This window comes from Rasamsonia byssochlamydoides, assembly GCF_041956645.1.
Source record: "Rasamsonia byssochlamydoides strain NRRL 3658 unplaced genomic scaffold VTN77scaffold_78, whole genome shotgun sequence".
NCBI classification, from domain to species: domain Eukaryota; kingdom Fungi; phylum Ascomycota; class Eurotiomycetes; order Eurotiales; family Trichocomaceae; genus Rasamsonia; species Rasamsonia byssochlamydoides.
Window position 1 is genome coordinate 121,551 of NW_027192461.1, and position 23,880 is coordinate 145,430.

At 49.3% G+C, this 23,880-nt stretch overlaps 8 protein-coding genes across 8 annotated transcripts; 3 read left to right on the forward strand and 5 right to left on the reverse strand.

The window, feature by feature from the left end:
- Positions 1-212: 212 nt before the first annotated feature.
- On the reverse strand, positions 213-2,699 carry VTN77DRAFT_8790 (uncharacterized protein; the record flags this gene model as incomplete). Its single annotated transcript, XM_069425326.1, has 7 exons — positions 213-321; positions 403-534; positions 596-1,034; positions 1,117-1,205; positions 1,273-1,324; positions 1,456-1,678; positions 2,265-2,699. 7 exons carry the CDS (start codon positions 2,697-2,699, stop codon positions 213-215), a joined length of 1,479 nt encoding a protein of 492 aa, XP_069274357.1.
- Positions 2,700-3,378: 679 nt separating this feature from the next.
- VTN77DRAFT_8791 (uncharacterized protein) lies at positions 3,379-6,136 on the reverse strand (the record flags this gene model as incomplete). The annotated part of the gene is made up of 2 exons (XM_069425327.1): positions 3,379-3,529; positions 3,591-6,136. 2 exons carry the CDS (start codon positions 6,134-6,136, stop codon positions 3,379-3,381), a joined length of 2,697 nt encoding a protein of 898 aa, XP_069274358.1.
- Positions 6,137-6,974: 838 nt separating this feature from the next.
- Positions 6,975-9,649, forward strand: VTN77DRAFT_8792 (uncharacterized protein; the record flags this gene model as incomplete). The annotated part of the gene is made up of 2 exons (XM_069425328.1): positions 6,975-9,326; positions 9,395-9,649. The coding sequence occupies 2 exons, from the start codon at positions 6,975-6,977 to the stop codon at positions 9,647-9,649; spliced, it is 2,607 nt and encodes an 868-aa protein (XP_069274359.1).
- A 3,127-nt stretch (positions 9,650-12,776) lies between these two features.
- VTN77DRAFT_8793 (uncharacterized protein) lies at positions 12,777-13,849 on the reverse strand (the record flags this gene model as incomplete). The annotated part of the gene is made up of 2 exons (XM_069425329.1): positions 12,777-13,233; positions 13,284-13,849. 2 exons carry the CDS (start codon positions 13,847-13,849, stop codon positions 12,777-12,779), a joined length of 1,023 nt encoding a protein of 340 aa, XP_069274360.1.
- Positions 13,850-15,008: 1,159 nt separating this feature from the next.
- Positions 15,009-17,412, forward strand: VTN77DRAFT_8794 (uncharacterized protein; the record flags this gene model as incomplete). The annotated part of the gene is made up of 9 exons (XM_069425330.1): positions 15,009-15,099; positions 15,155-15,275; positions 15,323-15,593; positions 15,647-15,742; positions 15,813-15,984; positions 16,063-16,155; positions 16,216-16,496; positions 16,545-16,758; positions 16,916-17,412. 9 exons carry the CDS (start codon positions 15,009-15,011, stop codon positions 17,410-17,412), a joined length of 1,836 nt encoding a protein of 611 aa, XP_069274361.1.
- Positions 17,413-17,754: 342 nt separating this feature from the next.
- On the reverse strand, positions 17,755-18,276 carry VTN77DRAFT_8795 (uncharacterized protein; the record flags this gene model as incomplete). The annotated part of the gene is made up of 1 exon (XM_069425331.1): positions 17,755-18,276. One exon carries the CDS (start codon positions 18,274-18,276, stop codon positions 17,755-17,757), a length of 522 nt encoding a protein of 173 aa, XP_069274362.1.
- Positions 18,277-18,775: 499 nt separating this feature from the next.
- On the forward strand, positions 18,776-19,102 carry VTN77DRAFT_8796 (uncharacterized protein; the record flags this gene model as incomplete). The annotated part of the gene is made up of 2 exons (XM_069425332.1): positions 18,776-19,027; positions 19,091-19,102. The coding sequence occupies 2 exons, from the start codon at positions 18,776-18,778 to the stop codon at positions 19,100-19,102; spliced, it is 264 nt and encodes an 87-aa protein (XP_069274363.1).
- A 1,117-nt stretch (positions 19,103-20,219) lies between these two features.
- Positions 20,220-21,835, reverse strand: VTN77DRAFT_8797 (uncharacterized protein; the record flags this gene model as incomplete). Its single annotated transcript, XM_069425333.1, has 9 exons — positions 20,220-20,250; positions 20,321-20,487; positions 20,562-20,811; positions 20,876-21,016; positions 21,082-21,124; positions 21,263-21,424; positions 21,485-21,570; positions 21,676-21,710; positions 21,776-21,835. The coding sequence occupies 9 exons, from the start codon at positions 21,833-21,835 to the stop codon at positions 20,220-20,222; spliced, it is 975 nt and encodes a 324-aa protein (XP_069274364.1).
- Positions 21,836-23,880: the final 2,045 nt, after the last annotated feature.

Sequence of the window (23,880 nt, forward strand, 5' to 3'; positions counted from 1 at the left end):
CAGACTTAGATTCTTTCATGTCTCTAGACTTTTGTTATACAATCTCTTCTTTCAATGTCATTTAATCTAGATAACGGACCAAATCGCATAATAACACTCAATATTGGTTGACCAGCTGTTCAGTGCTTCAAATCTATGCATTGTTCGTAAAACATGAATACCTATATATGGCATAATATCGACGAGATAATAAATCCTGCAAAATAAGCAAGCTACGCGCCCGGTCGTGAGTACTCGAGCTGCCGAACACGCCGCCAGACCTCCCGCACAGTTCGTTCCTGACTCTGTCGACCGGTCTCGGTTTGGGATGGCCCTGCTGGTCTGGAAAATCAGGGTGAGGTTAGTTCCGAATACCTGCCTGCGTACCGCATCTCACTGGGAGGTCTCTTTAATGCCACCAACCTTATTGCCAAATAGAGTCGACTCCCTAGTCGGACGTCTTCAATCGGCGCCGTATCTGGATCGTCCGGCGGATTCGCCGTCGTGACCAACCCGCCTGCTTCGAGTAAGATGGCAATGCCGGCTGCGACGTCCCTAGAATGGCGCAATAAATCAGAAACATAGTTTCAATGGACGAGTAAGGGGTATATCTAACCACTCCCAACATCCCCCCTCCCACCATATATCCACCGCGCCCATCGCCGTATACGCCAGATCAATCGTCGCACTGCCCAGACTCCGCACGCCATGGACCATCCCCCCTTTCCCTCCGCGACCCCCAATCTCGGCAGCCATATTGAGAAAACTATCCACCTTGCGGTGCAGATTTCCGTCAGGGATATCCCGACGGTCCTTGCCCCACTCGCACGCAAAGATGCACTGGCTCGGTGCGGCGGCGGGCATCGGTGGGATGGACGGCTTGCGGAGAAGGGGCAGTTGGATGGCTTCATTCAGCCAGGCACCGCGGCCAACGCACGATGAGAACAGCTGGTTCTGGAATGGGGCGTAGATGACGCCGATGACTGGTCGGTGGTCGAGGATGAATGCGATCGACACGCAGAACATGGGGAAGAGGTGGGTGTAGTTCACGGTGCCTGTGGCCATCATATATCAGTATGAGCCTCCTTCATATATACGACATATATACAGGACAGGCAAGATGCGAAATTGACCAACCATCCAATGGATCCACACACCACGTCGGGTGCTCATCGATCAGATACTCGCGGGATTGCCCTTTGGAATACGTCTCTTCTCCGAGGAATCTACGAGTCAAGTCTCATCTCAGCCGGAGTCTTCAGAGATGACTATCCTTGGATAGATTGAACTGACTTATGCGATGGATATTTCTGTTGAATCGCTGTTCGGATGAATTTCTCGACATCTATTTCCCCAGGTATTAGTTAGGAATGTGAAGAATAACCATAACTACATGCAATCCCATAATTTCACTCAAATATATATTCAGATTCCAGAAGGTCAAAAGGAGAACACATGGACAGCAAATACACATACCCTCATCAGTCTGCGTCACAATATCCACCGCATTCTCCTTCTCGGTAAATGCCAGGTCTGTCGAACCTGTATCAGTAGCAGCAACTGTGGCAACCCCATCGATGCGGTTCTGGACACCATCGAGTAATTTCTTGCCCGCCTTTTTCCCGAGATCTACGGCAAAGGTATAGATCTCGTCTAGGTCTTCAGAGCTAAGTTTAGAAGTAACGGGAATAGCCATGATCTGTGTGAATGAAGTTCAGTCAGTCAGTTAAAGTGACCGGGGGACCAGCTTATAGATTAAAGCGATACTACTCATAATAACAGAACAAATGGAGAAAGACCTGTGGACAAAAAGATAGGAAGCTTGGTAAAGGAGGAGGAAATGATGGCTTGTCGTGACTTTGCGTCAATTCAACTGCCCGTGGATAGCCGATGGGAATTTGTTCTTCCAGACATACTCCACCAGCTGGCGTATTTTATTTTCTTACCTGACTTACATATTCATTGAGTGTCATGCATCTTGTACATACACCCTGTATATTAGTTACTGTGTTTGTAATTCATCCAGCAGTTCATTGTGGCTGACGAGTTATTTTACAGTCTGCATCGAATTTTCGGCTCTATTTTTCTAGATAGAGACATCAATCTGATAGATATCAGACAAATACATTTCTGAGCGAATGAGACAATCCCAGCCTTTTAGACAAAAAGAAGCAGCGCTATTACTGAACAAGGAAATTACCGCAGCCAAAGACTTAAAAAGAAAGGCTATGACCTATTCGAAGTCACAGCTTGTTAGAGCTTTCAGCCCTCGACCGAAAATTCACCGCCACATGCTCCACTGCAACCTTGTACCCGTACACCCCCAACCCCATGATGACAGCCGCTGCCTTATCACTGAAATAGCTGTGATGCCGGAACGACTCACGGGCATGGATGTTGCTGACGTGGAGCTCGACGAACGGGATATTGACAGCCAGGAGGGCATCGCGGATGGCAACAGACGTGTGCGTGAAGCCGCCCGGGTTGATGATGATGCCGTCAACATGGCCCCTAGCGGCCTGTATGCGGTCGATGATGGCGCCTTCGTGGTTGGATTGGAAGGTCTCGAGAGTGGCGCCCAGCGAGGCGGCGTGTCGCTTTGCTGACTCCTCGACGTCCGACAGCGTCGTGTGGCCGTAGATATGAGGTTCGCGCGTCCCGAGGAGGTTGAGGTTGGGGCCGTTGATGAGGAGGATGGATTTGCCTCTGGCTGGGCCCATATCTTTCCTTTGTTTGTGTTTGTGCGTGTTTGTTTATTAGATGTCGAGAATTTTCTCGGCCCGAGTGATAAAGAATGAGTTTCGAGTATGTATGACGTATGCTTGCTGCTCTGATTGAAACCTATTCTCTGTATTCGTCTTCCTTCCCTTGCTTTGCTTGAGACAGGATAATCTGCTATAGAATTCGTATGTGTCAGTTTGAGAATAAGAACCTCACCGGAAGAGCGATCTTCATATGTAGCAATATATATATCCGTATCTACGGCCAAATGATTTAAGCTGAATGCATTTATTTATTTTTGTACCTTTCCAAAACCATACTTCTAACGTTCCTAATAGGGCATGACGATAGATATAATCCAGGAACATGGGCGGGGCGTTAACTTGGCAATGTCCATTGATCAGAAACGCGTGGATTGGAGATGGGTTATTTCGGGGAGAAACGCTTTGCCGGAGGAGTATTACTAACAGCCCCTGCTAACCCGACACGATTCCCCACAGAACTACTGATTATTACAGATGTTAGTGGTCTCATCAACCTATATTCTAGCACATAAAATTAATTTCACGTGTGCCTAATATATAATTGTCCCAATAGGGACATTCCTAACCCTTGCAAGAGAACTTTCTCTTGGCATCTCTATAGTATGTACTGTACACACATACAAATATCATCATCCTACGACTCCTGCTGGGAAATATTCCCTCCCCGACGCTGCGTTGGAGACATCAATAAAGCGTCCAAGTCATCGTACTCGGAAAAGAGGTCCGACACCCCCGCATTGGGCGCAAACCCCAGATTTTGCATGAATTGAGGTTGATTATCGACCCTGGAGGGACGGACATTAGTCCACAGACTCTCTAGAATATAAGATGACAAATGAAACTTACTTGTCCCCTCCATCCAACGAAGCCAGCTCATCGAATAAGGCGTCTAAATCGGGCGCGATCCGAGGGCGCTGAGGACCGTATCCATCAAGGTCCACATGAAGCGGATTCAAGCCGTTGTGGGAACTATCCAGAACCTGTCGATAGCCTTGCGGACGTAGCGGAAAGACAGGATCAGGCGCCATCATCATGCTCGAATCGTTCGGAGGTACGGACATGTTTGCACCTCTCAACTGATCGTTGATGGAGGTGCTTCTTTGGGATGGAGGTATGGAGACTTGAGAGACCTGACCGTCCGTCACTAGTGATGGACAGGGTGTCTCAAGAGACAGCTGTTTATGGTGGACATTCAAAACTCTCGACCAGGAAGAGTTGTTCGAATTGGCCAATGTCATGGCAGGGGACCCGTCTCCTGACAAACTGCCAGTTGACAAACAAGATGTCTGACGTCTTTCTGTTTCTGAGCCCGAGTTCACCGCAAGCTTAGGCCGCCAAACACGGCCAAGTTGAGAGCACAGGGAGCTGAGATTTCGGCCAAGCTCAGTGGCAGCGGTGGGCATCGGCACTCTGGGATTATGGTGGAAGTCCTTGGTACAGTCCGCTAAATTGAGAAGTAGTATAAACACGGGGGGTGTTGCTGCGACGCCGTAACTTCTCATATATAACCGCAAAGTAGAAACAAAACGCGAGCTTGTGAGGAGACACTTTTCCAGATCGGCAACCGAGTCCAATTCTGTTGCTCGATGCCCGCTGGCATTGAGATAGAAAGCCGTGGCAACGCTCCCATATGCCATGTGAAGGCCCAAAACATGAGGCGGAGAGGGAGAAGATTGTCCTTCTCTGGGATCAATGCGGTGAGTCTTTGGCAGTTCAGCAATCCATCGGTCCATGTCCTGCCCAATAAGCCTCAGTTGCGATACTGTGCCATTCCGGTCTTGCTTCCAGCAACAAATGTCGTTTAGAATGCAACAGAGCGAGACCAAACGGTTAAAGGTGCTCAACGCCAGCAACGGCCAGCGGCGAAATGATTCGCGCAATCCTCTTCCTGCGAGCAGATTGCTCGGGACCTCCCAAGGATGCCATTCATCCAGACCGTCCTCATCCAGAAAGCCAATTCTGGCCACATGCTCTTTCCGCAGTTCTGGTAGCCTCCCTATCTGGCTCGCAAGCAGGGTTTCGAGCACAAAACAGCCGAGAAACGCATGTTTCCGTCTGCTGCTCGGTTTACTGTTCGAAAACGGCTCAGATTCAGCAGCGGCTGGTTGATCGAGCCCGAGAAGGAACGATATGCGAATGGCATGCCCGATCAGCATCCAAGCGGCCGTCCAGTCTTGCTGTCCCAATTTGATCAAGGTGAGGATCAGCAATGCTTGGATGTGACCGATTTCAAAATCCCCATTCTCAAGAGGTATTAGATTTCTGGCCACGGCATACAGCTTGTCGGGCTGAATTCGATTGTCGTGTGAGCCTTGGGACTCACTATTAGGGCTAGCAGAGGCGGCTTGAAAGGAGGTGAGGGACAATATAGCCCACATCGCGGCATGATTGCCAGAACCGTGAGAATCACAGGAAACTGGTAGACCCCCATCATTGTAGAAGAATGCAGTGCGGAGGACGTCGTGCTTTTCAATGATGGGCAGCCAGCAATGTGTATATGCGAAGTATATGTCGAACAAGTGCCATGCGTTGGCTGGGAGACTCAAACCGGACATTAAACGGTAGTCTACAGTTAGGAAATCCGGACGATTCCCGGAGTCTATAGTTGCAGCACCTCCTGTATGTCCATGTTCTGGAGGTTGTTTTTCCATCTCGGTTTGCGTGCCAACATCGCAATAATGACGTGCTTCGGACCGTCTCATATTCGTCCCTTCTGTCGAGTACGGGTCTAGAGTAGCATTACTGACTGTAATATCGTCATAAATCCGTCTCAGACCCTCTGGAACTCTCCATTCAGCATCTTTCAATTCCAGCGGCAAATTGGATGCTTCAACGGACCTTGGGGAGTCTTCTCCGCCATCCAGGTTTACCGTGCTGGGCTCTCCATCAGACTGCTCCAACGCAGACAGGAGTCTTTCAATCTCCTTCAGCACGAAACTGTTCTTCCATCCCGACAGGAATCTGTCAGCGTTCTCGCCTTCTTTGCCCATCATGGCTATGTGGGCAGGTATGTTCGCTGTCCGGAGAAGGACACGGACAACGTCCTCGCTGCCGTGGATTGTAGAAAAGACTGCACCCCATAGCAACTCCAACGTACGGATATATCCGGTTGGCAGGCCTCGTTTCTTCGGATTCAATTTATACGAACAAGATCGGCTGAGGAATGTGCAGGTGGAGCAGGTGGGCTGGACGCCGTCACACTTGTCTTTCTTGCTCCGGCACTGGTCGCACGCTCGCGAAACCCGCTGCCGCTTTGGAGCGTCATCGTCATTCTGCTTGCTTTCTCCTTGTGTGTCTGTAAATCGCCGTTTTGGTCTGCTGGTGCTTTCTGATATCTGTCTTTCAGTGCTTCCTCTTGTTGATCCATCAGCGATGGACTGTTTTCCACGCATATTTCAAGTCAAAGGCATGTAAAAAGCGAAATGAAGCAGTATTTCCAGTGATTTGTCAAGGCGGTAGTCATTCCTCCAGCCCCGAAAACACAGACGGGGGCTGCTTAACGATGAATAGTGCAATTCTCGTGTGATGAATGGATCTTTAAGGAGATAAAACTGCAATCACTCTCCATCTCACAACAAGAGGGATTCTGACAAGTCCCTCGGAGTCAAAAAGTCGTGTCGACGTTGGCGTTCAATCTGACGATGCACGCACAGCGTCGCCTGTGGAGGGGCTACGCATATGTTGGCATGAACGCAGATCTCTGCAATTATGAGATCGCTATTTGCGATGCCTGAGGTGCGGTTGGTGGCGGTCCATTGACTGCTGATTCTGAAGGTGACTAACTTTGCATAGTCTTCCCCGTGGGGAAGACGAACGGGTCCGGCTAAGCGAAACTCCGCCCCGCATTTCGCCAAAGACCGAAACCATCGTGGACACGAAGGAGGATACAATCTTGCTGGAAAGTCGACCCTTTTTTCTTTTGATAGGAATGATTATCTGACTCAGGCAGGTGCCGTCAAAATCTGATGTTCTAATGATATTCTCCTGGTTGGTCGCGCTCCCTGGGCACCGGGATCGCTGTGAGGGTGCACGTATGACTTCATGACCGATATAACTCATCCGCCACCCGAAATGTCCGTTCTAGTAAGAGGTACAAAGAGAAAACTAGCAGATCTCGAAGCATGCGATGAGAGATGGAGTTCTTCAGCAGGTCATCTACAAGCCACCCCCGAGACGTGCAATTTGCACCAGGTAACCTCCCTCACTGGGAGAGGGACTGTCAGAGCAGCGATGGACGGACCAGAGGAGTTTTCCAATGCATCCATCCCAGATGACTCTCACCTATTTTCCCAGTCTCTGTCCGAGTCAGCCTCTCGTCGCGTGTTGCCGGAGCCGTTGGATTCGGGCGTGACTCCCAGACGATTCGATCCAAATGCATCCGTCGTCTTGATCGGACTCCATGGAACTGGGAAGTCCAGCTTAGCTGTTATCCTCTCAACCGCAACGGGCAGGCGCCTGGTAGATGCAGACCAATTCTTCCAGCAAGTGACGGGACTGTCTCGCTCCGCCTACAAAAAACGGCACAACATTGCCCAGTACCGCAAGGAGGAGGCAAAGGTGATGAGTCTGATGCTGACAGAGCATCGCGAAGGATGCGTCATTGCCTGCGGACCAGGGTCCATGGAGCGCAGCGGCCAACAGCTGTTGAAGGAATACACAAAGACGCATCCGGTGATCCATGTCGTTCGAGATCCAGATAGCATTCAAGCCTACCTGAAAGCCTGGGACAGTGACAGAGTGCGTAATTTCATGGAGCTTTCGGCACCCCTATACCGCGCATGCTCCAACCTCGAGTTCTTCAATGTCTCCGAAACGGGATTCGAATTATCGCAGAGTAGGGATGACATACCAAACTGTCTGCTAAAAGAAGAGCATACTCAGCGGAATGCCAACCAGACCCCCTTTCTGACCTTGAAACGAGTAGAACGAGACTTCCTCCTTTTTGTGGCATTTGCGACAGGAAACAAGCGCGAGCTGACGAAGCTTCATTCTTCATTTCCCTTATCGTTGTTACCGATCGAATCCCGACCCTACACGTACGCCGTTTCCGTGTCGCTTTCATCACTATTGGAAAAAGGCATGGATGTTGAAGAGTTGGAATCCACGGCTGATGCGTTTGAGCTCCGAATCGATGTCCCTGCCGCACACTCCACCAATCCGGGCTTGTCACCAACTACTGCTGACCGAATCAGTCAGGCCGTAGCGATCGTTCGGAGGAGCATTATTGTTCCCATAATATATCATGTGGATGCGGATGCTTCGTATACAGTGGAGTCACCATCACGCCGCCCCGATGGTGCCTATCTGAACCTGGTTGAACATGGCTTGAGACTGGCCCCGGAGTTTTTGACGGTCGATCTGTCTTATAGCGACTCCATTCTTTCCAGGATAATAGCGGCAAAGGGGTCGACGAGAATCATTGGCCATTATTCCTCGGGAACGTCCTACTCTGGAAGCTGGGACGATGAAGAATATATGGCCAGATATGAGCGTGCTGCAAGATTGGGCTGCGACATGGTCAGACTGTCTCGGCCCGCTGCGACAATCGAGGACAATTTCACCGTTGAGCGCTTTCGCCATCGCATAAACACTCGTCCCAACTCGGGCCCGCCGATAATAGCGTACAATACGGGCCCTCTAGGAAGGTTATCTTGTTGCTTCAACCCGATCTTGACGTCAGTAACGCATCCCAGCATCCAATCTACCTGTCAGACGGATAGAGATGCGTCCATTACTGTCCAAGAAGCGCAGGTCGCATTGTTCTCATCATTTGCCTTGGATCCACTGAAGTTTTGTGTCTTTGGGGCAAACGTGACCTACAGTCTGTCTCCTGCGATGCACAACGCAGCGTACCGAGCTTGTGGGATGCCGCACGAATACTCGGTTCGCGAAGCTCCATCACTAAGGGATCTTAATGCGCTGGTTGAGGACCCGAACTTCGGTGGAGCGAGCGTCAGCTTGCCATATAAAACGGAGGTCATACCGTTGTTACATTCTATGTCCCGTCACGCTCGTGCGATTGGGGCAGTCAATACTCTTATTCCCATTCGGACAACAGTTGTCGACCCTGATAAACAGGAAACGAACTTGCACCTGTACACAAACCGAGCAGGCCCGATCAAAGGGCTTCACGGAGACAACACTGACTGGATAGGAATTTATCGTTGCATTCGTCGAGGGTTGTCTCCAGCAAATGCAGTTCGCCCTTCGTCGACAGGATTAGTGATTGGTGCCGGAGGCATGGCGCGTGCGGCTATCTATTCGATGATCCATCTCGGCGTGCAGAATATCTTTCTCTACAATCGAACCTTGGAAAATGCGAAAAAGCTGGCAGAGCATTATAATCGACAGTACAGTAACGGTGATATGAGAAGAAGTCAGACCGACACATTAGCTGAACCACAGACTAAAACAACAGTTCATGTGATCGCATCCCTACAAGATCCCTGGCCCGCAAACTACAAGCAGCCTACCATGGTGGTGAGCTGTATACCAGCGCACAGCATTGGGGGAGTGCCAGCTCCTAATTTCGAAATGCCACTGCACTGGCTCAAGAGCCCGACAGGAGGCGTTGTCGTCGAGGTAAGCCTGATCTACATTACATCCCTTGTACAGTCACCTGGCTGATCGGTATGGCAATATTAATACAGCTAGCCTACAAACCCCTCAACACCCCCCTCATCAAACAGATCCGCAGCCTCTCCAATCGCGGATGGGTTGCTCTCGATGGTCTCGACGTCCTCCCCGAACAAGGCTTTGCTCAGTTTGAACTGCTCACAGGCAGACGCGCTCCACGGAAACTGATGCGGGCAGTTGTATTGAGAGAATACCGGGGCGAAGAAGCGCAGTATGATCCACGGTGGATGCAGTCACGACTGGAGAATCTGGACGGGCAGGATGGATGAAGTAGCATAAACATCATTTGCATCCACAATGTTAAATTATTTCCCATGGGCATTCGGTATATGTAAACAAAAAAAAAACAAACGAACGTAATTGTACGAGAGTCTATTCGTAGAATGCTGTCCGCTGTAACACTGAAAAGTCCATCAACTTAGGCAGGGACAGGATCACTCACATATCCCGCTGTACCAGGGCATCAATTTTCTTGCTCCAGATACGTATAGCCTTGTCAAGAGTCGTCGCAGTCGAATAACGACCCGTAGAATAAGAAGCAGAGCGGTGGTACTCGGAACGGCGATGATCCATAACAAACCCTGAGTGAAAGTACCGTTGCAGATGTCCTCACTGTTCATACCGAAGTAAGAGGAAATAAAGGACAGAGGGAGAAATATCACAGTCACAGCGGTGAAAATGATAATTGGTTTGCTATTGGACTCCTTCTGGACTTCAATCATTGACCTCAGCTATGTGGATATGTGGGATCGTTTGCTGTTAGTCGTCAAGCCCAGGGAAGGAAAAGGAAGGAATGAACAAGTCGGGGAAGTGCTCGCTTACCAAGACCGTGGTTGTTGTCAGGATAGCAATGTCATGATCGTCCTCAGAACCAGACACAAAATGTGTTTGCACAATCTTCATTTCATCAGCCACAAGCTTTTTTCCAAACAGATTGAACGTTGAAGCCCTTCTTGGGCGCTGTGAGTCCGTGGGCACAGTTTCGTTGGCAATGGCCTCGTTTTATTCCTTCTTCGCTCTACGAATATTTATAAGAAAGTTGTAGGCCTTTTGCTTTTTGTAGTCATCGTACTGATGACCCGGAACACAGCCTAGAGCATGGTCTTTTGCCGTTTTGTCCGGACCAGTTCGGAGTGGAACTGGTCCAAGAAGATTCCTGGACTGCCGCTGATCCCAGGCATACAGATAATCGTCATAATGAGGGATATTAGAGAGAACCATGGACTAATGTGGGACCTTGTATCCATAAGGTGTCTGGACGTTATTAAACCCATTGAAGTGTGGCTGGTTGTAGTCGTCCAGGGGGCACCTCGAATGCAGCGGAACCCATCTATTGGTATGTGACCAGCTGCCGGGAATCCTGGGAGGCCTTGGTGACTGTGGTCCGCACTTGTGGGTTGAACTTGCGCTTGTGCGCTCCTTGTTATAGTGCCTTGGGCCATCATATCCGTGGTGAGTACAGACTCGGCCGCTTGGCCTTGAATAAGGTCGTGACGACGGTTGTGGCCTGTAGCTACGCTTCAGAGAATTGTCAATGTCAGACAATTCGCATGTTGCGGAATCTTCTCCGTAAAACAGCTCCGAGGAAGAATGCAATGATGAAAGGGAGGCGGTATCCGTATCACTGTTGGGAGGACGCGTCCTGTATCCCTGTCGAGGGATTCTTCTGCATTCATGTCGATCGTGATATCAAGAGGCGGTATAGTAATTTCAAAAGATCGGAAGGGGAAGACAGGGAGCAAAACTGTCAGCTTCCACGGTTCCACTGGTCTGTTTGAGTGATTTTCGATTTCCAGACCAAACAAAATTATTCAAAGAAGGAGGTGCGATGAGAGAGGTAAAATATAAAAAGAAGGCTGGTTGACAACAAGACACACACCCTCATTTATTTCAGCTGCTTCCGCACCACACCACTTCTCACTCGGTCACACTCATCTCGAGAACAGATGGTCGAGTTTGCATGTAGATATGCACATAACCGCAAGAATTGGTTGCACCGAGATTGTGTGTAGCACAGCGTTATCTGGCCAAGGCGCACTCACATAAAAGATGGCCAGGAGGCAGCGATTCATCTCAGCCTCAGCCACACCCTAAGTCTACGATCAGGATTCATCGATCCGAGAGGCACCGGGATGATTTTTTCTGTCTGTCATCGTCCGCCGCTGCTCTTAAATGGAAGAGGTCGTGACATTCAGAGAGCCAAAGATACCTTCAAACCGCGCCTCCAGCTACAGTCCAGGAAAAGAAGTCGGTTTCACTACTAATACGAAGCAATCCTCGTTGCTGCCGCTAGCCGATAGAACCAAGGAGACTAGACTGCCCGTGCAAGCTTAATGGCGTTGTGTTGCGGACTTCCTGATACCTAGTTCAAATTCACCAAGATCCTGGTGCCATGGTGCCTTTTTTTTGGCTGAGTCTGCAACACGTTGGAATACGTAGAGAAGGCGGACTATGTGACACAAACAAATACGGCTTCCATAGCTCCACAGTTGGCAGTCGGCTTTCACGAGACATCAGGGCGCAGTAAAAGCTGGATTATCTCTAAGTCGAGTCCAGATAGCATCGAACTTGTCACAGTCCGGGAGTTCCGGGAACAAATTGATCTCACCATCAAAGCAAGGGATTATCTGAGTCAACGTCTTGTCACCTGGGAGGTTAACTTATTAGTGCAAATAAATCGCGTTCATTGTTTCGGCTGACAAGACTTATTCGCAGTATTGGATACAGCCATCTAAGAAGGGACGTACTTCTCTGTCATGTTATGCTTGAAAGGAGGGGGGGTAGCGATGTATAATGTGCAGTGGTTGCTCCTTGATTTTGCGATGGTATAAGTATATTCTACAGGATGTTCCGAGTGGTTTAGAATTATATTTGTTGTGATCCGATATTTACACAATTACATATGTTGATCATCTGCGAAACTTATCATATCTAAACTAAAGGGGGATCTTTTCGATATCTGTTATGCCTACGCGGGGGTACTCGCATTCCGAAACCTGATATCAAAAGGTGGATATCCGCCAACTTCCTACATATTTAGGTAATGCCAGTAGCAGCTCGTGCAATTTACATATAGTGTAGTGGACCATTGTTCGAGCTTTGTCTAGAACAGCGGCGATGGTCTCTTTGATAGAGAGGAACTATAACTTTCATATTGGAGTCTTGAAAAAAGAGCTATTATTTATTATGCTTGCTATTGTTAACTGAGCTGCTCAAATCTTCATGATCCTTTAATAATGTTTTAAGATTTATACTAGCTCATAATAATAGGAGAACATGAGTTTTTTTTTTTTTTTACTAGGAGAAAAAACGCTGACAAATTAGGAGCATCCATTCCCGATCCAGTTTGTACAGGTATCGCATCCACATAGGAAAATCAGGCTTCTCTTATCCACGCTACACACAGCACTTCCGGGACCCCCTCGACACTATGCGAAAGGGTATGTCGTCATCCAGATGCACCACCTCGGCCGGATCCTCATCCCATGGCACGCTCACTTCGAAGACCCGCGGGGCGCGGACCTGGCGCAACGGCCGCAACAGCTGCTCCATCGGGTCGCGGACTGGAAGCACGGCTTCGCCGCAGAGATGCAGCGAGAGCTCCTCCAGCCCGGTCATGCTGGCCAGCGCGCGGCAGCATTCCTCCCACGTGTCTGGGTCGTACGGCGGGAGCCAGTCGGCCTTGGACCCCTCGTTCTCGTATATCGGCCACCTGAAGTAGTGCCACAGATGCACAACGCGGATCTGATCGAGCCGGTGTGGCAGGACGGTCTGGGCGAGGCGGATGACAGTGTCTATGTGGTTGAAGGAGAAGCGGTTTTCTGCGTAGAGGAGGTTCACCGTCTCGGAGTATCTGCGTCGTCGTCAGCCAGCATCGCATGGCATGAGCACAAGGGTAGCTACATTAACCGGCAGGTCTTCACCAGCGGCAGCAGGTTGGCATAGCATACCGGCTGTGTCGGGCGCGTGTAGAAACCGACCATGCGATAGGTATAACCGATTTTGGAGCACGTCGTCATGCCCCAGCAGTCATGTACGCCAGGGCCAGGGCATTTGCCCTTATCCTGGAGAACCTCTTCGGGCTCGCCACATCGGATGCCCAGGAGCCTCTTCTCACGGGCGCGCACGACATGCACGCGCAGCCCACCAAGGACTTCTTTCCAGATTGCCAGCCGGATCTCAGGCGGGAGACGGGCCATCAGGGGGCACTGGCGCTGATCGCACGTCGTCTGCATCGGGGGGTGGCGCAGGGGCGCCTTTTCCTTTCTCCTCAGGAAGAATCCCCATTTTCGCTCCCTTTGGCCATTTTCCGGGAGGTCGACGTCCGCTGATGGCACTGATGGGAGAGGAGCAGTCAATGCTCGCGGCCGTCTCGCCGGCAGCGGGAGGGGAGCATACTCCTCGCGCTCTTTGGCCGCGAGCGCATAATCCACTTCATTGCCACACCGGCCAAAGGGGAAGAAACCCATCGGTGGCACGATGAAGAGGAAGAAGAAGATGACGATGATGATGGATGTAGAGAAAAGGACCCTCGATGCCTGTCAACTGGCCCCATCGACATTAATGTAACGACCGTCATGCAAGTCCTCAGCCGTGCGTGACATATATAACATCAAGATGTTGGGGCGGCGGCTAACGGATCAATCAGACGACGGCCTGAGACAACCAACGTTGGTTTCAGAGTCTTATTCTCATTAAGCAGGTAGCCTCTGACGTGATTACCCGATTGTTCGAGATGCAATCGAACGGATCGTACTATGTTATTTAGATTCCTGACAGGTATTGCGCATGGCTACAATTAAGCCCACCCCCACTCTATTTTCCTGCACCACTGTTGACTTTGCGCCTTAATTTTGAGAGAGAAAAAAAAAAGAAAAAAAAAAGAGAGAAGAAAGTCCTATTAAACGAAATCCATTTATGAAATCTGTTACACGGAAAAAAATAAGTATTTTTCAATTAGGATGATTTTTTTTCTTTTATTCAAAAGCTAACAACATGAGTGTGTAGGGTTGCGATAATAAAACTGTCAACAGGAGAATGCGTAATAAAGTCGCTATAGGATTCTTATTTTTGAGACCCATTCCGTGACCTGATAATAAGTATTATTTTGTTGGCTCTAATGGATTAGACTCATAATAGTTGATTTCTAGAACGCTAGCTAGAACACGAATTCAATCCCTGCCAAGTCAACAAAAGAATCTGATAGGACCCTTGCCGATAACGACATGTTTCAGCAGAAATTCGATGGACTTCGCCTTCTGAATATAATGATACGTAACTGGGGGCCGTCTCTTCAGCTTCGCACGACGATCAGACTCTAAGACCTCGCTTAGGAGCGAAGAAGCTCGTTGCGACCCGAATGGCGGCCATCGCAATGATGTTGGTTGGCCATCTCCAACGGCTGGTTGGCTGGTCCTGGATTCATTGTATACAACGTCCCAACGACTCGACGGTGGATTCGGTTCCTGATATTGCAAAATGGCGATCAAAGCAGTTGCATTCGTAGCCCAGCTGAAAACTTCAGGTGGTGTTCTAGACGACTTCGTCTGCATACATAAACAATGAGGCGACCGTTGCTTGCTCGTCGAGGTCGTGGATTGAAGGATTGAATCTCGAAAAGAATTGAAGATGAAGCTCTCCTGGTATGGTGCTGTCCTGGCCGTTCTGGGCCAGGTCGATGCCTGGATCCTCGACAGCTCTTGCGTCACCAGCAAATACAGTAAGGAAGTCTCCTGCCCCGTTCAATCTGGAAAGAGACTCACTCGGGCCACCAGACTATCAGACTCTCCTCGTCAATGGCATGACTGACGCCTTTGACCTCGCCCGGGCTGCGCTGGCTGCCATTAATGCGCTCCAAGCTGGGACCGCCAACGAAGCCCAGCGGGACCTGATGCAGTACATGTTCAATCAGACCATGAATGGCGACATTCTGACACAAACAGCCCCGTGACACAGAGGGTCATCCAGGTCTTCCAGGGGGTTCTGGCATTCGACAAGAACGGCAACGGCCAGCCGTCGACGCTGGCGGCGGGGAGCCGGCCTCCTAGCGACGACGTGGTGGTCTACTGCGACTACTCGCGATTCATCGAAGGGCAGACCTGCAGTGGCGTCAAGGACCCGACAGTTGCCTGTGACAGGTCCATCCAAAAGAACATTGAGATGGACGACGCTTATAAGAGTTGCAAGTCGAACCTTAGTCCCGAAGGCATCATGGTAGGATGGTAGGAAGAATCCGTGCAATCGACAGCGCTGATCACGATCGACAGGCCTTCACGGCGGAGCAGCTCCGGAACACAGCGTCCCAGATCCAGATGTGTCGATGGTATTTGCAAATGTCGAATGGGTACAAATTCAAGTACTGGGTAGGGCTCGTCATCTTCCCGTCCTTCCTTCCCCCGGTCCTCCGGCTGACCTCGCGCAGCGCGATATTAGCCTGAAGGCCATCCTCGCCCGACCAGTGACGAAGCTGCTGACCTTTTCGGCAAGCAGCGAACCGCCATGGACGCGGCCGCGCTTTTTGACCACACGCTGCTGAATGAGATGACCCATGCGGTCAACGACGCCATTGCCACCGTGGATGTGGATGCCAATGGAGACAGTTACGGTAAGCCAGACGGACCTCTCTCTCATATTCTCCATTCTATATACTGTATATGACGACCGACATGCTCATCTCTCGCAGGATGGAACAACTGTGTCGGCTTCTCCCTCCGCCCGCCTCATCCATGGGAAGTCTCTTACCGCAACGCCGACAACTACGCGTTTTTCGGCCTGGGTGAGTACAATGTAGAGGAGCGAGGTTCCTGGCCATGTCCGCACTGACAGGCGCAACCAGGCGCCCGAATGATCAGCCCGGCGAACGGCGCGCAGCCGCAGCGTCCGAATCAAGATGGCTCCATCTCGGTGCTGCCCCCGTCGAAACGCAAACGCGGTCACAGCCCGGCACCTCCAGAGGAGGGCGAGAAGAAGCCGTCACCCGCATCAAAGGAGAAATCCACGGCCAAGACAACCGATACGAAGACATGCACCAGCACCAAGACGGCGAGTTCCTGCGCGATCACGGTGTCGGTCTTCACACCGTCGGGTCTCAGCACGGCGTCGACGTCCACCATCACGGTAGGCGCGTCCTTTCCTGCGTTTCGAGTCTGTGTTGATGGGTAACAGGGGACCTGCTCCACCACCAAAGGCTGCTCCGTCACCAACACCGTCTTCACGACGACGACGACAAGTGGAGGAGATACAATCATCACGCCCTTCTACGATCCGGACAACTGGGACGGCAATAATAACTGGCTGGCGACGCAGCAAACCTGCCTGGAGGCGCTGATGACGGACACGGAGCCGATGCTCACTTGGACGAGCAGCAGCCAGCCCGCCGGTAAGTCCTCTCGACGCGTAGAATGATACCGATAAACCATATATAGGGCGAGCGTTTTCTGACTGGTTGCAGGATCGTCGACGAAGACTTCGACTACGAGCAAGCGACCGCTCATTCCACGAGTAGCAACAGCCGCCGTTCCACTAAAAGCTCCCAGCTCAACGACCACGAGTCACGCCACGACCGCAATCTCGACCACCAAGGCCAGCACGTCCACGTCGGCTCTGTGGTGCCCCCACCACCATCGCCCCGCCGGGCGTGCCGCAAGACCATGTGCAAAACAACATCACCGACTTCTGTGCGATGGTCTCTAGCGACGCCCTATTCGATAACCACATCTACCAGCTGCCGACCGACTTCGGCACGAGGTCCATCGATTTGGAGCACCTCTTCCCGAACGTGATGATGTACCTGAACATCAGCCTCGTCACAGGCAAATTCGGGATGAACGAGTCGGCGTGCAACGAGTACCTGAACACGGTGCTGAACGGCTGTCCACCGTTCGAGAAGGCTCCAGGGGCCGCGCACCTGTTCAAGTTTGGCGGCGGTATCCCCGTCGAGGGGCCGGAGGGGGTCGCGAGCTTCAACATGACGCTGGTGCCGAAACCTGGGGCTCCGGGGAATGAGCCGAATTGTGCAGCTCCGGATTGCTGACGGCCAGTGGTATGAGTGAAGCTATCTCTGTCGCGAGGTCTGTGTTGTTCATGTATGGATCTAACTCACTAGCAAGTCGGTGTGCATCCATACATACCTACATATATTCTTTAGACAATGTATGGAGGATGAGTATATGTTGGAGCACAATGCTTTTTCTTTTCTTTTCTTTCTTTCTTTTTTCTTTTCTTTAACCCTCATTGATGTATATATCGACGCCAGTTACGATGGAATGGTAGAACTGAATTCATCAAAGTTCATTAACCACCGTCAGGAACGAACGCGCCGCTCATTGTCATCATCATCAATTAAGGGTAGGAAGGGTACCTGATTATTGACTTCCTAAATGTTATTCATAGGTTTCTTCTTTATACAAATGTTCATTGGCCAACTGGTGGGATAACTCGTCGAGAGGGTGATCACGCTGTCAGGATGGCTTTCCCATAACCCGCGGGTGGTGTTAATCCTCTCGACATTCGTAGTCATTACAAGTTTTGTGCTTTTGCTGCAGTATTCTGTCCCTCTCGCTGGTCCAAAGATCAATCTAAAGTTCGCCCTTACAGTCCGTGATGAATCCAGTTCGTCGGTGTCTAGTATCTTTCGCTTTCTTGAGTCTGCTTGGGTCTTGAGTTCGCGAATCTTATCTTGTAGGCGTTCTCGATACGCTGTAGTGGCTGCTTGGGCTTCTCGTCGGACCTTGTTCACAGCATCGATCAATTTCGAAGTCCATTCGGCAATTTCATTAGCTTGACTAGTCGCGAGATCCGGCGATCTGGCGAGATGCACGGACATTGTATCAAATCTTTTGGCCTGTTCCATCAGCGCTGAGATGGCGTGAGGGCCAAGTATCTTCTTGGTTGCCATATTTGCCGAATTCGGCTTGCTGATGTCCGTTTGGCGAATTGAGGTTTCCAGAAGCTGGGAGCCGAGTCGAGAATTCAATTTCCAGAAACTGCCGAGGCTCCTTTTTGGGTGGGAAAATCGGGCAATGGCCTGATATGAATAACTGGTTCCCCTCCTCCGACGCCAGCTTCTGGAAACTGAACTCTTGACCTAATCGTCAGCATCTGGTAACATTACCCGAGTAGGGCTAGCGCTGCAAAAAAAAAAGATTTGGCTGAGCGCGTCTGTTTCTCAGGCGATGACTGAGGATCCTCGTCCGCTGCATGAATCTTAAAGTGCGCCAAGTATGCACTACGTGTACGGAGTATGCATTACCCGCTCCCAGGGCTGCACAGTCGTGACAGCTTCCCGGCAAGACAACCGATATCAATATATTTTCCGACCTGGAACTGCAAGGCATGCAGGCCCATGTAGGCAGGAAAGGCCCAGACGTGGTGATTTACAGGGTCGGAGCAAGGCAATGACCATCTTGGCTCCACGCGGACGGTTCTGCGTCCTTGCCGGGTTTAGGGGCGAGCCAGCAGAGTATGGGCTCAATGTGGTGAGCCTCCACCGCGACATCCACGTGATCTGCGGCATGAATTCAATCGCGTATTCTCGCCAGGAGGTGGTCAACCTGATGAAGTTTCTCTCCAGCATGTTTGACAACGTAGGCTTAGAGCCGCCTGCCGAGGACGAGGTGATTCTGGTCCCAATGGAGAAGGGGGTCAAGGTACGGAGTATATGAGGAGGAAATGAAGTTCGGGTAAGAAGCCACATGATTGTACTTGGTTAGATGTGGATCTAGGTTCCTCTTTTCATACAGTTCATTCCTGTGAAGTGAAGTGATGAATGGCAGTCATAGACATTTCAATTCAAAAATCCCCCTTAAAGTATCTATTTGGTTTTGAAAAGTAAAAATGGCCAGCAAGCTTTATCCTTCTATTTCCAGGCTCTGGTAGAATGGCACTCTTCTAGGGCAATTCCTTTGGCAAGTAGTCTCTGGAGATTAACCTGTCAATCTTTCTTCCTACATTTGACATTGACAGCTGCCAGAAAGTTCTATGGCTGAGAGACGATATTAATAAAATTAACTGTATTTTGGGAGTTTGCAATCTGGTTGTGAGACATTGAGCAGGACCGAAATCTGCTATAAAAAGCCTATCTTTTTGTTCTTCTCATCAGCCAGGTCATTAGTCTCTAATATTAGTATCTTCGGACTTTGACAGACTGAGAAAAGGTAAGTATATATATATGTGTTCGGATAAATTATTAAATATATCTCGTCAAGTAAGCAGAGGTTCAAATTTGACAGAGACAATAAAAACAATCGACCTAATAATTAACTAGAACTCCTAGATGACAAAACTAAACGATGATGATTAGTGTGAAGGGCCAAAGCCTTGCTGTCTAGAAACTAGGAGCTCATAAAAAGGATTCGCTGGGGAAGGAAGGAAGGAAGGAAGAGAGAAAAAGGCACGCGAGTTATATCAACAGGAGTCATGTGATGAACAACAAATGGACCAATCAGAAAACGAGAGCGAAGCTGAGTCAGCAATATGGGCTTAGCCCGCAACAGAGACGATAAGATTCATGAGAGAATCTGGGCAGATTGTATGCCCAAATCTTGGAGGTCGATATTATTCCGTCCCCTTTGTTGTCTCAAATAACTGTTTATGTCATGGGTGAGATTGGTTCCTAGAACTCCCAGAAACTCCCCCCCTCAAAAAAAAACCCCCCAAAAATGTAGGCAACTGAAATACACACAGAAGGTGGAGTCCTTATTGACTTGACACAACTTTCAAGTCAGATCATGCCCGATGGTATTTGAGATGAGGTTGTAATGCAGCATGTTTTGGACTTACATACCTCTTTTCCATGATGTCCTGGGCATGGGTTTAAGACCTTCCGAATATTGACGTATTTCACTCTGGCTTGCGCCCGTACACAATGTAGCTATAATCAGATTAGATACATGTCAGCTGCACGACTGGTGGGCAAATGAAGTATTAACAGGGGTGTATACAAGTTAAACAACGCATGGATATTTCGATTGCGAGCATCGTTCCTTGTCTTGCTTGACAGCACAATGACTTCTTCTTTAGACCAGGCTTCATTTCGGGTCAGGACTGCCATAGCTCCAGCCTCATAGCCTTGCTCTGCTTGTAGCATGCACCAGGTTCCAATCTTTTTCTGTAAGCAGACATTTATATCAGCTTCATGGTATATTAAGAGAAAACAGAAAGAAGTAAGGGAGGTATACGAACATAATGTGGATCTTTCGGCCAGGTACCAATTGGAACGCGGTACTTGTGAACATGGATATCCACGAAGCCTGCATCTTGGAACCACTGTTCCAGACGTGGTCCTGGGCTGCCCTCATAGCCATTCTTATAGAATGCACCTATCACTTCATTGAAATACTGTTCAAAGGTGGTACCCTTTAAACTTCCATCCTCCGAGAAGGGATACTGGTCCCAGTCTTGGAATTCGACCCAACCACCTGGTTTAGCATAACTATTACCAAGATTAGCCTATGCATCTGTACGCCATCTAGAATTGTTGCTTATTTAGTTCTTACCGATAACACTGCCTTATCAACTTGGCATAATCTTTGATCGAAACTGCAAGATACCGGGCATGAATGAAGTCAAAATGGTTATTGTCGTAGGCCCAGTCTTGTTCGATGTCATCGACCATGAATTTCATGTTAGGCGGGACCCTAATGCACAAAAGACAATTCGCGTCAGCTTCGGGTATCCACATTAACTCGTAGATAGTACCGACATGGATGGTTGGATCGGACTCAGGTCGCATCCGATGACCTGTCCTGGATCAGTATAGAGTCATGTGGCACATGGCAGTAGTGCTTGCCTCCGCTGAAGGGAATTGATCGGCTGTTATAACAACAAAATGGTAGTCGATAAATATAGAGCTGTGATCTGGTATGGGATGACCAATAACATACCAAAGTCAATCGCCCACAGTCCTGTTCCTGTCCCAAGATCGATGGCTCGCTGCGGTGATTTTATTGGGGCAAGAAAGAGTTTCCTGTCCATTATAGTGAGCGTCATCTCATGTATCATATCGAGGCGATCTGCTTCGGTCTCATCGTTGGGCAGGAGGTAACCTGTCATTTAGCGATTAGTCAGGTTCTAATGCAATCGGAGGTCAAAGACAACGTGCTTACTCCCATCGCGATAACCATGATACCGTCTGCCGTTCTCATGTCGGTAGTCCAGGACGGAAGATGTCAGGGAGGCAGTGTAGGCTGATCTATAGATATCCAGATTTTTCTGTTAGCACTCTGGCCATGGTTATATAACTGTAACAATGGTCATTGTAATAGGAGTCTGGGTTAGGGAAAGATTTCTGTCAGACATTTCGTCACCGTAGGAAGAGTCATTCCCTGTGACCTAGAGCCAAGCCCTGTCAGAAAAAAAAAAGACCAAGTAAATAGTCTAGACTCTGAGAAGGTTACGGGCCTGTGTGTCGACTTCAACTGGAGCAGGATCAGGTGGATTGTTAGGCTCTGCCGCATTGGTAAGATTGTTGGTCTCTGCCAAATCCGTAGGATTGTTGGGCTCTGTCATTTTAAATGGAATATAGATCGTGTAGTTAGATATGATGATGAAAGGTATGAGAAGAAAGAACCCGGGTCGAGGGGTAGATAGTGCTATGGTATTATATTATACGCCTGGAGAGGACTCTGTAGACAACCATAACGTACCGATCACTGCTCTTATTGGATAAAAACAATTACTTATTGCATTAAAATGGACAGACCAGTGCGGTATTCTGGCTTCGCTACTTGTCGCTCGCGGAAGTATGTGTGTGCTTCCGCGAGGCACCGACACATGCACCATATGGGGGTTAACTTCGATCGTTTGTTGTGACTGCAGCCATGGTCACAATCCACACATGTTGTAACTCGGTAATGATTCCATGGCTTGTGCTGCTACCATCTTGGGGCCGATTATCAGCCGTAGCCGGGCTATGATTACACTAGGAGCCCAGCTTTTTTTTGTTGTTGTCTAGTTGGTTGACAGTATCATGCGGCAGTGCCATGGAGGAAGGAAGAAGGTGAGAGGCAGCAACTCGGAAAGTTAGCTAGTCTAACTAACTGACTCGAAGACCCCTTTAGCGCTCTCCGACTCCCCTAGACTATTTTCTCGCCGCTGTTAAACTTCTAAAAGAAAAGATAAAGGAGATGATATCCAGTCAATCTCTCCACTGCCGTGAATTCAGTATGTGACTAACGCAGTACTCCGTATACTACATACATACGGAGTACACTCATTTATGGGCTAACCATCTTATATGCAGCGCCCTGTTGAAGAAGGTAACATAGAGCTACCCCAAATCTATCCTATGAGGTTTATCATTTTCTGCTTAGTTGACACCAGGTATCTTGCTCAGATAAGCGTATCTGTCACGGCCTACCTAATTGAGAGCATTAAATTAGGCAAGTCGCCCGGTAGTTGCCAGGTCTCACGGCCTAGACCCCTCGGCTACCAGAAAAAGACCAGGATGCAAAGCCGAATGGCTTTGCACTGCTCTCACTTACATGGCTTCCTGCCGCGCTGTCACAGTATCTAGCATTGGTTGCTTGGACTATGTAGGGATCGGATGCACAATGCTGCTTCCGAACGTATATGCTACTTCCACCCTCAAGCGCCGATCGCCCTTGGAATATTACCACAGGTGCCACGATGCATCTGATTGAACTCTTTCACGCCTCAGGAAAAGAGTTCATAATCAACAATCCTTAATGTCAGGAACCAAAAAGAGGCTGCATCAGCTAACCCGATCGAATTCGAACTCTGAACTTACCTTCTTCCCTAAAGACTTACGGTTTTTGAACGATTTTTCAAAACACCCCTAGTCCGTTGTGGTAGCTACTAACTCTTAATAATACTGCAGCCAACCAAACCAATCACCCTCCACCGCAATAGTCGCCAATGGCCTCTACACCACCACCGTAGGGAACCTGATGCTGAATATCAAATGGGAGATTGATAGGCTGACCGCTGGGATGGGATATTCCCTATGGGAAATGGGATGGGATCTCATCCCATCAAAATCGGGACAAAAATTTAGAAAACTATGGGAATGGGATTTTCCCATCCCGTGCCAAGACTGGGAAGGGATTAATATAGGAAGCCAGGTCTGATGATGGGAATTTCCCTACTGGTACTATTCCATCCGGGACTCTGCCCCAATCTGCACTTTTCGTCTGCATAGAAACGGCATCCGGTTGCCTAGATGTACCTGAGTTGCAGTTTGCACTTTTTATCAAAGTATCTTCTAGGACCCTATAGCCACTACTACTACAGAAGATCTAAGAGACTAGGACAGCCTCAAGTATAGGGAATCTAATATGACTAGTCCCTTTTAAGTATCTCTATATGGAATGCAAGCTCTCCTATATAGTACTATGTACAAGTAGTTATACTATGTCTAATTATATAGGTTATGGCTGATTATAGACTATACTCTATATAATATTGTGTTACGCGCTGGGTCCAACCGTAGTCGCAGATACTCAGATTGGTGGTCAGGGAAGGATCAAGTGAACCGAACAGG